The 15,832-nt window shown below is 34.2% G+C and overlaps 2 protein-coding genes across 2 annotated transcripts; both read left to right on the top strand.

Moving 5' to 3' along the window:
- Window positions 1-3,710: 3,710 nt before the first annotated feature.
- On the top strand, window positions 3,711-4,175 carry LOC145096052 (uncharacterized). The gene has a single exon (XM_079033828.1). The coding sequence runs from the start codon at window positions 3,711-3,713 to the stop codon at window positions 4,173-4,175; it is 465 nt and encodes a 154-aa protein (XP_078889954.1).
- A 1,522-nt stretch (window positions 4,176-5,697) lies between these two features.
- Window positions 5,698-7,157, top strand: LOC145093615 (glycine cleavage system H protein 2, mitochondrial-like). The gene is made up of 3 exons (XM_079031803.1): window positions 5,698-5,886; window positions 6,517-6,776; window positions 6,878-7,157. Exons 1-3 carry the CDS (start codon window positions 5,805-5,807, stop codon window positions 7,001-7,003), a joined length of 468 nt encoding a protein of 155 aa, XP_078887929.1. The 5' UTR covers window positions 5,698-5,804; the 3' UTR covers window positions 7,004-7,157.
- Window positions 7,158-15,832: the final 8,675 nt, after the last annotated feature.

Raw genomic sequence — 15,832 nt, 5'->3', positions numbered from 1 at the left:
CCCTCTATGCTGGGCTGAGGTGGGTGACACACAGTTAGCTAAAGGACGAGTTCCTGACAGCGCTCTCACAGGTCCGGAGATTATTCGGGAAACGACAGATAAGATCGTTCAGATTCGTGAACGATTGAAAGCCTCTAGAGACCGACAGAAAAGCTTCGCAGACAAACGAATGAAACCTTTGGAATTCTAGGTAGGAGACCGAGTTCTTTTGAAAGTCTCACCCTGGAAGGGCCTTATACGCTTCGGAAAGCGTGGGAAGTTAAATCCAAGGTACATAGGGCCTTTCGAGATTCTTGCCAGAATCGGCCCAGTAGCTTACAAACTTAACCTACCCCACGAACTCAGTAACGTACATTCTACATTCCATGTCTCAAAATTGAAAAAGTGTCTGTCCGACGAGACTCTTGTAATCCCACTCGACGAGATCGAGATCAACGAGAGCCTCAACTTCGTGGAAGAACCTGTAGAGATCATGGACCGTGAGGTCAAGCGAACGAAGCAAAGCTGCATCCCGGTAGTGAAGGTTTGCTGGAACACCAAGCGATGACCGAAATTCACATGGGAGCGCGAGGATCAAATGAAATTGAAATATCATCATCTATTCGTTTAGTTATTGTAACTACTTTTTTGCTTAAACTCTAATTTCGGGACGAAATTCCCTCTAACAGGGGGATGATGTGATAAACCGAAATTTTCACTTGTACAAACCCTACAGTCAAGCACTTCAAATAAAAGTCAAATATATTTCTGCTAATTTGTAGCCAGTTTAAAGTCCGTTTGAGTGTTTTTAATATTTATTCTTCAAACGAATGAATATAAGGAAGTACATTCTAGGACTATGGGACAACAACAAAACAACTAACACCTTGGTTAGGTGTTCACGGCCAAACAAATGGAGTTTGGGCCGTGAACCCTCTTCTGGCCGTAAACTCATGCATATAGCATGAGTTTACTCTTCATTCCTTTATTTTCCAACTTCCATACTCAAGAACTCCTAACCTCTCTCTCAAGTATCATCATACTCTTCTTCCAATCTTCCAAAATGTAAGTATTTTCTTTGTTTGATTTGTTGTTATAACCTTTCATCTAGTTGTTATACATCATTTCATCCATGAATTCTTCATTGTTACTTAGATCTTCAAGTGTTCTTCAAAACACCAAGAACACACACTAGTGTTCTTAGACCTTAAACAGCCAATCAAGCTTCTAGATTGTAAGTACACTTATCCTAGCTTGTTATACACTAGAATGAACTTTTTTAGACCTTAAAAACATCAAGATTTATGGTTTGGAAGAGAGTTTACGGCCAAGGATCTCCCAAGGCCGTAAACCCTAATAGATGGGGCAAAGTGAGCCCTAGTCCCTTCCTTAGCCTTGGATACTAGTCTAGATCACTTCCTTGAAGTGTTTAGGACCTTAAGCATCAAAAAGACCATGAGCACATAGAGTTTATGGCCGTAAACCCATGAGGAATGGTCCATGGGCCGTAAACTCTATAAAGTGGTGCCATTGTGCCACTAATGACTTCCTAAGGCTTAGACTTGAAGTAAGGATACTTCTTTATGACTTATAAGACCTCAAAACACAAAATGGTACTTAATACCATGAGTTTACAGCTGTAAACTCATGGGGAAATGACCATGGGCCGTAAACTCATGAATTGTTACCATTTGGACCATAAACTCCTTTAAGAAGCCCTACACCCCTTAGATGCAACCCTAATGTACTCCTAGCACTTGAATCAAAGTGTTATCCATGTTTTAGGGTGTCTTTATTTGAGTAATTAGTTTTTAATCGACTAATTGGATACATATATGTGTAAATATATGTTAAATAGGATCTGTGTGCGTGCTCAAGTCTTCACTTGACACTTAGCATCCTATACCATCCGTTCATCCAAACCACTCACTACAGGTGAGTTCATACCCCTTAATTAACCTTTTATATGTTTTTAAATGCTTTTGTGGGGGGGGGGGTGTGGGGAATACAAGTTGAATCATACTAGTTATTATATCAATCACATGTGATTAATAACTAGTACACAAATGGATTTACTATGCTTTAAACTGTCTTGTCAACAAAACTACTTCAAAATGATTTCCAAACACTTTTACATGTTAAACACTTTATAAAACTCAGTTTCAGTTTCCAAACCTTTACTTTCAAAACTCTTGAAACTTATATGCTGTCAAATCACGTCCAATACATATATAGTTATATAAGTAAGGTTTGAAGGACTTAGGACTGATAATACACTCTATTTCCTGTTCCTTATTTGGTTGTGGACTTAGAGTCCCCTATTGTTTGTCCGAGTGTCGTTTAATACTTAGTTATATATCATGTGTATATGTATAGACATAAAAGTTTACTGTCTTATTTCAATACACTCAGTTATACAAACAATCTATCTAGTAAACTATAATAGGTATAGTTTAGTGACATACTACTTACTACTGCTAGTACTATGAAACATACAAAGAGTCAGTTCATACATGAGTCAATATATACTGTAAACAACACATACTCTACACTATACAATTGAACATACTACACACAAGAAAGATAGAACATACACTATTACACACTATTCATACACACTAAATACTATACTAAAGAACATACTATGATGAGAATCAAGGAGGACATTCACTACACTAATACATACAATACATACATACTATAACATAATTGTGAACCACTGTTTCGTGGCATGGCACCACCTGCCATGGCTCGATATGTATCCACAATCTCCTGGAGGGAGAACGTGAATTTGTGTATAGATCTATACTGGATTGACAATCCTACACCTTACTGCTAGCTACAGTGGGATCTGCAGATCTTCGGGTGAAAAATGTCACTATTGTTCGACGTATTACAGCGTCATGAATTTCCCCTAGTCAATTAGTACGGTTACAATCATATCACATTATACCTTAATTAACATTTGGTTTAAGGTAATAAGTACACAATAATTACTATATCATAATACTACAGTACTTCGTTATTTTCCATTACATCTACTTTGTGATCTTCTCACATAAACAGTAATGAAAGAACTATATTTTATTAAATAATAGTCACATTCGGGAGAAATACTCACTTTTACAATAAACAAACATGTAACACTTGATGCCTTGGAAGAAGGCTACTTTAATAGAAAATATAGGTTTTTCTAAGGGTTACAAACAATTACTACAAACATTTTACAAACTTACACACTCAATACTTACAATATTTTTCATGAAAACAACGACACTAAAATACTTATGAACTCACCAGCTTTAATGCTGATAAACTCTTTCAAAATAACTTGTATTCTCAGGTCACCAGTAGACAGGTACCGAGGCCAACTTTTGAGAAGATGGAGCATAGTTCAAGACTCATCTTTTATTTTGATTCATATTTTTGGTGTCTTATAAATTGTACAAAACACACTTGTATTAAAATACATTATTAATGCAATGGCTGATGTTGTTTGCTTGTTTACTATATTTCTGTGTTGTGATACTGTACATGACGTCCTCCGCCTCAGAACGTTTTCGCCGTTCTGGTTTTGGGGTGTGACAAATTATGTCACATCAAGAGGCAGTAAGACTAAAGTTACTAATCAATTTCATTTTGAAGTTGAAATTTTCAACACCGTCATGGATATGCAAATTATAGAATTCGGGGACCGATTTAGTGAACTTAACACCCAATTAATAGAATACATGGGGGCTTTGAGTCCTTGTGATTCATTTGCTAAATTTGACAAAACAAAGTTGTTAAAGTTGAGTGAGTTATACACAAAAGATTTTGATGATGTGGAGAGGATGCAACTTGATGGTGAACTTGAAATATATTATCACGCTTTGCATAAAGATGACTGGTTCACTAGTTTGCAAGGAATTTCCGACCTTTATCCTTTGATGGTGGAAACGGGGAAACATCAATCTTATCCTATGGTTTATAGGTTGTTGAAGTTGGTTTTGGTTTTACCCGTTGCAACCGCAACGGTCGAAAGATGTTTTTCAGCGATGAAGTTTTTGAAGACGGATCTGCGTAACAAAATAGGTGATGATTTTTTGAACGTTGCCATGATTTCTTATGTTGAAAAAGAAGCACTTATAAAAGTGAAGATCGAAGATGTAATGGATCAGTTTCAAAAAATGTGTACCCGTAGATGTCAAATTTAGATATTAAGATGTAATGGATCGATTTGATGTGCTAGTACTTTTAACTTTTTTATGTTATTATATTCGGAAGAAAAACAAAATTATGCCACTGCTGTGACAATTTTCGGCGTCTGCCACTGTCACTACAGCATAACAACTTACTCGACACTAGAATACAGATCTAACAGATTACCACAACCTATCTGCATACTCGATACCAGAATACAGATCTAACCAATCAATACAACACCGTGTCATACTAAGTAACAACAATCTAAGAAACGTCTGATCATATATAATCAGAGGTGAGATAGCCACCCAGACAAATGACCCTACCCTAGAACCACAACCAAACAAGGAAAATGTAAGAGAGCCTAGATCAAAAGTCCTAAGTATATTATACGTGACTATATATAGTCCCTATGACATCCCTCTACTAACAGATAACCGAAAACTAGTGTGCCGACATTGGTGCCTTCGATCCACGGTACAATGAGGCGAAACTCACCTGAAATGAAGAAACCCGAGAATATCGTGATCCGATCCATGCTACATTGCTCGCTCCTGTGGATCCACTAACATTAAAACCATATAAAATCTCAATCGCCAATCCAAACCCTCAATTTTAACCTAAAGTCAAATTTGGTCAAAAGTCAACGGAGTCAACAAAGAGTCAAAGTCCAAGGTCAAACTAGTCAAAATCCATAAGTTAACTGAGTCAACCCAACCGATTCAACTCAGCCGAGTCGACCCAGTGAGCGTATGCGGGGCGTACTCTGCAGGTACGCGGGACATACTCCTCCGTTGATCAGATCGAGGTTGTTGACTGCGTACGCTGGGCGTACTCCTAGGTATGCAGAGCATAACTCCAGACTTCATTTTCTTCCCATAAAGTGCTTAATATAACGACTTAATACGTCCAACTGCAGATCCAATGTCACATTGTCATTAGGAGTCATAAAGTTTCCAACTTTATGACTTTGCATGCTTAATAAGTGCTTAATCCATAAAAGCCTAACATCTTAATGCCTTAAGACTCCATAATATGCATGAGACAAAACCAACCATTAGGAACTGTTAGATTATTTTCTACTTTGCTGCTAGGTGGATTTATTAAGAAAAGTGAGTATGGTCGTGACATTATTGGAAGTCTCGACTTTTTGGTCCCCCTAACTTTTGTACTCTTGTTACGCCCCTGGTTGTACTTAGGCTTGAGCTTACCGCCTAATTTTTGTTTTTGTTTTTTTTTTTATATTATATATTTCTACTTGCCATACCAAAAAAAAAATACAAAATAAACATATTAATTTGGATAATTATGACGTCACTATTTGTTTTTTCTTTTCCCTTTTCACTCCACCAACCCTGATGCTCACCCGGGCAATGCGGGATCGTTACGTTTGGTGACAAACTTTTCATATTTAGTATTTACCCCCTTCATTTTTATATATATTATTAAATTTGTTAATAGTTTTTATTTTTTATTTTGACAATTATGTTTTTTTGGATCGTTATTACCTAAAATGAAGTGACCTAGCAACGCACTACACATGCTAGTGGGAAGTCACACACATAAACCCTTTTCTTTACCCTTGCTATTGCTAGAGGAGCAGGGGAACAGTTGCTTGGTGAATCTATTTATCAATAACAATGGCGATGGCATCAAGATTATGGGCATCCAAAGCTGCTTCATACCTCAAGATCGCTACTTTCAACAGAGGTTTTGCTTCTGGTAATCACTCCACTTCCATCACCTTTCTACACTACTTTTGATTTCATCGGTTCCCCCCCCCCCCCCCAGATTTCCATGTGATCTAGGGTTTTCTTACATTCAAAATCTGATACTCTTATCTACTGTCTAGAAGACACAATTTTGTATGATCCGTCTTGAAAAACGTTACAGCTTGATAGTTTTCGTTAATTTTTCGAATCGATTTTGATGAATTCTCTTTTGGAAATGAACATGCTCGATCATGTCAAGTGATCTAGTTTCTCGATGTGTGCACGAGAGTTCTGGTTACATGCATCTTCGAATTTCATGATGTTCATAATGTGAGCATCAATCTAGATTACTAAATCCTACATAGAGACGATTCTAAGCCCTTAATAGTAAGTTAATAATCCTTAATAGTAAGTTAAACTGGGAGATCTGGAGATTGTCAGGATTCCAATTTAGGGAAAATCCAGCTATGATATAGGAAAAAACCAAGATTATGAAATGGTATCCTGTACATTAGACAAACCTTTTATTCATTGAATAAATTCGAAAAAAGTACATTTAACCATACAGAATGATGCTAAATCTATTATTATGGTGATTAGGAATGTTTAGACTGATAACGTGATTGTGTATTGGTTTCAGTTGTGAAGGATCTAAAGTATGCAGATTCACATGAATGGGCAAAAATTGAAGGCAAGTGTGTGACAATAGGGATTACAGATCATGCTCAGGATCACTTGGGGGATGTGGTGTATGTTGAGTTACCAGAAGTAGGGACAGATGTAACACAAGGTAGTGGTTTTGGTGCAGTTGAAAGTGTTAAGGCTACTAGTGATATTAACTCTCCTGTTTCTGGCAAAGTCGTTGAAATCAATGAACAACTCACCAGCTCACCTGGCTTGGTAACTTTTCCATTGCTCTTTTTTTTTAGAGATATAATAAATAGAATTTACACAACCCTGTCTACTCCCTAATCTGATAAAAAATTAAGTAATGTTTTCAGGTAAACGGGAGCCCATATGAGAATGGATGGATTATAAAAGTTGAGATGAGCAACACTGATGAGGTTAAATCTCTAATGGACTGCGATCAGTATTCAAAGTTTTGTGAAGAAGAAGATAACCACTAAGCTAACAGTGATGTGCTCCAAAATGACAAAATAATTCCCATGGTGGCTCGAGTTGACAATTGTTGATGGGAGTTTTCTGTAATTTCAGTCGGGTGTTCACTTCATTTGTGAAAATGTTTTGGATTCTTTTTAAATGATGTCTCTTTTGAAAGAAGTGTTGTATGAAAAAAAAAACAACTGTTTCTTTTTTGGATTGAATAAACTGTGTGAGTGTAGATGAGCATTCTACACTTGAGGAAGAAAAAAATTGAGATATCATAGTCACCAATAACCCTCAATAGATATGAAGCAAATACTACATCATTGAGCCAAAATCTAAACTATTAACGATCTAGATAAACATATTTATAAAAAAAAGTAAGAAACATACAAAATTATGATAAACAGAAGAATTAAATTGGCCGACCAACTATTTGCATTTTTCTATAATGTCCCTAAACAAAGAGCTATTGTCCCTGGTTATAACTTATAACAGGTCATATAATGTTATACGAAGGACAATAAGTTTTTTACGAGCTAAACATGTCATAATGGTATAAAGAAGACATGATTTGCTTGTATTCTTTTTGGTTGATGGGAATTGTAATTATATTCTTGTAGTATTTAAATTTTTAAATAATTTCATTTTGTTTGTATCTAGTCCAATATTTATCTCATTTCACATAGCTGGTGAAAATGTTAAAGGAAGCGACACACGAAGACAATGGGTGGTCATGGGTTGGGTTGATATTTTCAAGTCAACCTAATCTTTAGATAAATAGATTGTTATCGGGTTGATTTGTATATGTAGTTTCCGACAAAATCTATTAAATAAATAGGTTAAACTTGTGTTAACCTATTTAAAATCAAATAAATAAATTAACTAACTAAATATTATACCACTTAAATTAGTTCCAAATGTAAATAAAACTTTATAAATATGACAAAAGCATAATCCAAATTCATAAATACAAATAAATTGTTTAAATAACATTATAAATGTTTATTTTCAAAGTGATTTTGGAGAGTAATTAATGTTAAAAAGAAGATGTAAATTAGGATTGAATTTTTATAAAACATAAATAATAATACAATATCATAATTTATAAATTAATACTTTGATTAATATATAATAATACTCAAATAATTGTTTAATTAAATATAATATTTAACCTAACTCAACTTATTTAATTAAATGAGTTAGGTGGATTGTTAAATAGGTTGAATCTCAACCCAACCTATTTTGGATTGGGTTGGTAGGGTTCACGTGAGGGAGTCTTTTTTTTTTTTAGGTGAATTTTGTTTTGTCCTTTTCAATATGTATTCTAGACTTTTCTAGTTGAGTTATAAATTATTTAATAACATTGATTCCTCAAGAATTAACAACATGCAACAGTAAAAAACGTTTAGAAATCAGAAAACTTTTCTTCTTATTATTAGTGGACATATACCATTTATTGTACGGTTTTTCATATATTCATGGATGCATAATGTATCATTATTTTTTCATGGAAAATATACCGACTAAACAAATGCACGACAATGGAGAAAGGATGTCGAATTCCAGAAAGTGGAAACTGAGCTATTCACATGCATTTTCATGTCGATTGAAGAATCAATAGATATAGAAAAAAAAAACAGCACTCGATGAACTTTGGAGCTCACTTGTTAGCAACACATGAGAAGAAGTTTAAGCGTTGAAACGATGGAGACCATGCTTTATATAAATTCAAAGTTGCAGTGGAAAGGGACGATCGTCATATAGAGGCAGAGGTAGTGAATAAAAATCATTCAATAGAGACATGGTAGAGTTTTTTACAAGTGTCACAATTTAGATCGCTTTCAAGTGCGGTTACTTGAATAAATACTTTCAGAGCACATAACTAATATTGAGGACCGGTTATCGAATTGTTAATATATCTAATAAACGATTGGATATATAATATCGACTAGTTGTGAGGCTCATGTATTATATGTGTTAATTAAAAAAAAATTAAATATAAATGTCAAAATATTTGAGAACTTTGAATTTAAAAGAAAATAAAAAAAATAATGAATTACTATGATGAAAATATTTTTTATCTTTTAAATTTAAATAAATAAAAGAAACTAATGAGCTTCAATTTTAAGAATTTTGAAATTAAAAGTTAATTTCAGTAATGAAATTGATATCAATTTATTACTATATTTATTGTAGTTATTACATTTAAATGGAATTTAATAAAATAAAAAACTCATAAAATGACATGTGTAGTAATTCAAAATAACCATAAAACAACATTTGACAAATTAAATGAGAATGTGACAAGTGACAAAAAAGATCTTCATTTATTAGAAAAGATAAGTAATTTATTGTTATCACCAACACAAACAAGCCCACAATTTAACATTAAAAATTTAAACATCAAACTGTCACAAATAATAAGGGCGTGCATGGAATGAAATTTTTGAGATCTATATTATAGGTTTTAAGATACAGCCGACAAAAAACAAAATCGTTAGATAGGTTTCTTGGAGCTCTTAGCTTTAACTTTTATGTAATTTTACACTTTTAAAAACTAGCTATTATTATTTTTTTTCCGAATATTTATATACAAATAAAAGTTATAACTTCTAGTAACCAACTACTAGTTACTAGCTGTCAGCTACGGACTAGTTTTTCCAAACACACCATAAATCTAATTATTATTATTATTATTATTATTATTATTATATTTTTTTGTTGCAAACTAAGTCATTTTTGTTTTTGTACTAATTGAATACTTATGAATGATTTATTTAGGTTTTTCTCACGACATCTTACGTGAGACATTCATTAATGAGGTGTTTGAGGCTTTTGAAGATTTTGTCCGCCGCGATCTCGACTACTCGTGTTCTGAACACCATAGCTTCTTTATACGATCTTAGATTTTAACGATCTTTATATCCATGCGTTCGTATTTCAGTTTACTACAACTTTTGTTTAGATTACTCCAATTAAAAAGTAATATATTTTTACTTACGATCTTTATATTCATACGTTTTTACGAATGCATGTATGAATGTTTTTTTTTTCTTCATAAAATCATAAGTAAAAATATACTACATTTTAACGGGAGTAATTTTAGGGAAATTTGTAGTAGACTCAAAAAACAAACACGTTGATATAACGATCGTTAAAGTTTGATATCATATGAAGAAGTTACGACGTTCAAAACAAAGACCTAAGCCAAACCACAAGCCTATGCAACGAAGCTCGAGACCGCGATGGACATAAGCATCAACAACCCCAAACATCTTATCAATGATTGTCACACGTAAGATGTCGTGAGAAAAACCTAATGAAATCATTAATAAATACTGAATGAGTAAAAAAAAAAAAGACTTATTTTGAAACAAAAAAATATTAAGGACAAAATGTGTACAAAATGAGAAAAATATTACCCTATTAAGTTATTTTTCCCAGCAAACCTGGAGTAACTGGTCATAATGACTGAATGTGCACAGTTTAACAAGTTAAATGGGTAAATGTGGACGAAAAAAAAAAACTCAGTGACCAAATGTGTACAAATCGAAAAATATATTACCCTTTTAAATCATTATCCCTAAGGTTGTCTACTTCCCATTTTACAAATAGTACACGTAGAGCCAGTCTAAAAACTTTGAAAATACCTTACTCATAGCTGTTCATGTTGTACGATACTACCAACACACCTCCATAAGTTTGCAAAACAGAAAAGTAATGATCATAAATTAAAAAAAAAAGAAAAAGAAATGTAGCTGGCACTACACAATTCAAATGTCAAAAGAAAAAGATAAAAGGAAAATGGTACCCACTGTTTCTGACCTCATCTAATTTTCACAACCAATTAATACTTTTCTTTACGCTTTTAAAATCATTTATTTATATTTGCGAAAAATCCCAATACAAAAGATCATTTTGATTACAAATGTTTGTTTCCAAAATGTTAAAACCTTAAGAATCTCATAATCAATACATATACATAAGCTACAACGTAAAGACATGATGGCCCTGAATACTATTGCAAGCTATCTCTTAATCACTCGAAATCCTAGTCAAGTTCCAATAGCTTAAATCTTAATAACTGTGATGCATATAAACTGAGTGGGTCAGGTTGGAGAAACCTTGTGAGATACATAAGGATTTCAATCCCCTAATATTGATATGATAATTATCTCCCCGGAGAACCATTTAAGGTAAGGGTATGACTTCACAATTAGGGGTTCCCTTAGCTAGTCTAAGTCTTAAAGCACCAAGTCTTCAGATAAATTTGATAAATAGGGTATTACCTTTCATCTACGTCTGTAGGTTATGAGCCTACACTAACAACGTAATTCATGAGACCCCCTAGAATGGTCAAGTGTTGTCATCCTACTATGAGAGATGACCAAACATACCGCTAACAGTTTCCTGTTCGGGACCCATCATTTCTGGTCATCCCATACGGAGCTAGCGTACATTGACACTTGATAGTGTTATGGAATAGAAATTTACTCTCCGTTCCTAGGTTACACATATTCTCCTAATGAGACTACCTAATATCAACTTAATTGAACTAAGTATCTTCCATAAGTCTACGTTTATCCATAGACTAGATTACAGTGCATGAAACCAACTTTTTAATACAAACTCTATTCTTGGGCGATACTAACCTATCTTTGTGTGTGTGTATATATATATATATATATATATATATATATATATATATATATATATATATTCCACAAGAGTATTATGTATTATTAATCATTTATCTTCCCTACAATTTTACTTTGAATATTATTATATAATATTATTTGTTTATCCTAACATAAAATAGAACCATATCTAGTTCGCACATAACACATTATATATCATAATATATAATCCATGCAATAAGCACATAATTAATATACGACTTCTATCAGATATTTAATATTTTAATTAATCCTTGTATTAAACAATGTTCATGAAAGGGACTATGCACTCACTTGACTTAGGTGAGTGACAGATGATCTTGGCAGAGTTTCGCCTAACACCTTAGAAATTCCCGTGGCCTAATTATAATTTATACATAGTTTTAGTTTAATGATCCTGGTGACTAATAATAGTCTAGATCCTCACTAATCCTAATTTCTACATAGAGATCTATCAAGTAAGGATTAGCCAGGCATGACAGTTGGAAGGTAGGATCATTTCGACATATAGCTTTTCTGAAATCCAACAACCAAGCCAACGTAACCATTCTAGACACCTATCCCGTAAGTAGATCAATCAATACTATGACTTGAATCATTAATAAATCTTATTTATAGGTTTATAATAGCCACCTATGACTATAAGTATAAGTTACACTGAAAAGAGTAGAGTGTAGTTTAACTTATAGAGGTTGTTCCTGACAAAAGATAGGAAATTGCACTAGTAGAGCTTCTACTCGCTAGCTACTATTACTTCAGGGGTCGTAAGGCTTCTTCGGAGGCTAAAACTAAGAGAAAATTGGATAGAACTGAAAGAAATCGAGAGAATGTTTGGGAAGTTATGGGAGAAAGAATGAGGCTTGACCTCCTATTAATATTCATTTTGGGGTGCATGACGTGCAAAAGGGGTGCACGTCGCGAGTTTTTAAGTGATGTCTTCCCAACCATTTTTGTGCCATGTGTTAGGTTCTCTGTGCTCTGCGTTTTCACCTTCTAAAAGTGCACATCGCGCACTGCGCGCCACACAAAAAGTAGATTTTGTAAATTCATAACTTCTTCATACAAACATTTTTTAAATTTCAAAACGTAGATTTTGTAAATTTCTTAACTTTTTCGAAGTGATCCTGCCTTCCAATTGTCACATTCGGGATTTGCAGGTATTTATATTACTTATTTGATTGAATAATGAGCTGTTTTTTGTTTGGGCCAGGATAGTTGGGCTTTAACTTTTGGGTTGATAAAGGCATTACATGGGGCGTACCATGCCAGGTACGCACAACGAACTCAAGAGGTTGGGGCGGGAAGGCCATTCACGTACGACCAACGTACCAAAGGGTATGCGCAGCGTACGCGCGCAGGTTCTAAAACCCTAACTTTTAGGGTTTGATCCTTGTATAAAGGATCTTATGCCTTTGGTCCAGCCTCCCTCTCACCTCTATACAGCCACCACGAAAACCCAAACCCCAAAAAAACAAGATATAAGTTTTGGCCACTTTATTTTGTTGATTTTTTCTATTGTGCCATTCTACCTTGATCCAACCATTTTATTCTCATACAAATGATTTGCCAACTAAAAAGGAGAGTTGACCAGTTTACCCTTGTTAAAAATTATAGGGTTAAATCCAAGAAATAACAACATACTTTTGTTGATTTTGTTTATTTCAACTTATTTACTTCCATGTTTTCCTGTTAGGAGATTGTACTTTGAAAACACTTATCCAGTTATAACAATGTCATCGAAACACAAAGCAAGTTCCATTGCTATAATTGGGTAGATTTTTCAAAGTATAATAATGTCTTAATAAGAAAAAAAAAACTACAATGTTATATTATCACAACCCCAAACCAGAACGGCAGAATCGTTCGAGGGCGGATGACTTCATGTAGTATCGAAACAGTTGAATACATAGTAAAGAAAGTAAACACAACCAACATATATATAATTGAAAAAGTTACATCATTTGTAGGTATTACAGGTTCCAAAATATCAATTACAATATGTTGTCAAAATGAAATTAAACTAACGCCGCAACGTCCCTTCTTCAAAAGCAGTAGTTTACCCGTATTACTGAATCCCTGAGAAATACAAGTAGTTTTGAAAGAGTAGATCAACATTTAAGCTGGTGAGTTCATAAGTATTTAGTGACAATGTTTGAATAAAATCAAATGAAATTTGTTTGTAGATGTTCGAAAGACTCCTAGAAAATCCAATATTTCCTACTAGTATAAAAGTAGTCTTCTACAAAGACCCGACTGTTTTGAAGGTTTGCTTTTATAAATCCAATATCCGTTCATAAGTGTATGGTAGTTTAAAAGTTCCAAAACTGAAATGCAATCGTGTTTTTCATGCCTAGAGTAGTAAATTTGTGTAAGTATAAAATCACTAAGGCATTTGATAACCCTGTAAATCAATAAGTTCTTAATACTCCATGTGAGTTTTACAACCATACTAATGACCCAGACTGCCTGTAACAACGTTCTTCAGGCGTTGAAATGTTATGACGTTTGTCACCTCAGGCCTGCCGGCCTAGCTGTAGCTAATAGCTTAGGTGTGGGATTGTCAATCCCGTATAGATCTATACACAAGTATCACGCTCCCCCTACAAGGGATTATGGTATATAATACAGGACTTAAAATGCATACTCAAAAGTACGTGAAATGTCTCACAAAACTTAGTATAAAACAGATTTACGTATGAAAATGTTCATTTGTTCTTGTATATGAAAGTATCTCTTTGATAAAGTGTTTCTAGTATGTAAATGTTCATGATTTCCTCGTAAACTATACCTATTATAGTTATTCAAAGTGTGTGCTTCGTTTGTATAGTAAACCCTAGTGTAATGCTCACTTGTTATAAAGAGTATAACATTTAAAGTGACATAAATGATCACATATACTTAAAGTATACATAAAGTGTTTGATTCGTATATACATATATAAATATGTTTTATTTCCAAAAGACAAGATGTTATCATGAATATATATTGCATACGAAAGTTCCCATGTAGTAGTTATGAATCACATATGATTCACTTGATAGAAAAGAGTATATAGTGAAACTTTATGTTACACACGATAATAACCGTGTGTTTACTTGTATTTCCACCCCCGTTAAAAGTGTATAAAATGCATTGATAAACATTTGAAAGTGTAGTTTATAGGGGTATGAACTCACTTGATTGATTGGAGAAAGCGAGATGAAAATCGAGCAGAACTTCGGCTTGTGAAAGTCAATTTTCTCGGGATTCTCGGGAATCTCGGGAATCTCGGGAGTGTAGAACCTTCCTTCGGAACTTGAGTGTGAAAACCGGGGCTTCGGGAGCTTAACCGCAGAGTTTCAGCATGAGAGATGGAAGAATGGAGCACCTAAACCCGACACCCCATGAGTTCTATTTATAGGGGCGATTTTTGAGTGCCATGTCGTGGAAAAGGGTGTGCCACGTCGTGGGGAGCAATTCTATCCTCTTCCATTGATTGGGCGCCCTCAGTCACTTACCGGGTCACGACAAAAGTGTGCCACGTCGTGGGGAGGCCTGACAGCCTCGGATTTTGGACCCCGAACTTGTAAAATCCATAACTTTCGCGTACGAGCTCCGTTTTTGACGTTATTTATATACGCGCGTAGCTGAAAATATGATCTACAACTCTCGTTAGACTTCATTGGCAAATTTTGACTTTATTTTTATTTATTTATTTTTAACGGGCCGGGACACGAAAAGTCTGTTAAAAATCCATAACTTCTTCATCCGATGTCCGTTTTCGTCAGACTTTTTGCCGTTGCGCTACTAATGTTGAGACCTTCGATTCTCATTTAGGTTGTTTTGGTCAAAAGTATCTCGAGCTCTATTTCGAGTTTTTAGCTGTCTATTGCTATATCCGGATCTTGGAAAAATCACAACTTCCTCATACGAAGTCAGATTTGGACGTTCTTTTTGTGTATGCTCACGGTTTAATGTTATCTATAACTTTCATTTAGATACTTAAGGCTAAAAACTATTTTATTGAAACTTCGTGTTTTTCGTTTAATCAGTGTTGCCGGTTTTGTCGGAAATCTTAGATTGGTCATAACTTCTTCGTTATATCTTGGATTTTAGTGTTCTTAGTATTTCTATAAACCTTGACACATTACCTAGCATAATAGATATCCCCATAGCTTTTGCACATTTTATTTT

Source organism: Lactuca serriola, chromosome 3 (assembly GCF_051521515.1).
Source record: "Lactuca serriola cultivar US96UC23 chromosome 3, Lser_US96UC23_V15, whole genome shotgun sequence".
Taxonomy (NCBI): Eukaryota; Viridiplantae; Streptophyta; class Magnoliopsida; order Asterales; family Asteraceae; genus Lactuca; species Lactuca serriola.
This window is presented reverse-complemented; position numbering and strand designations above follow the sequence as displayed.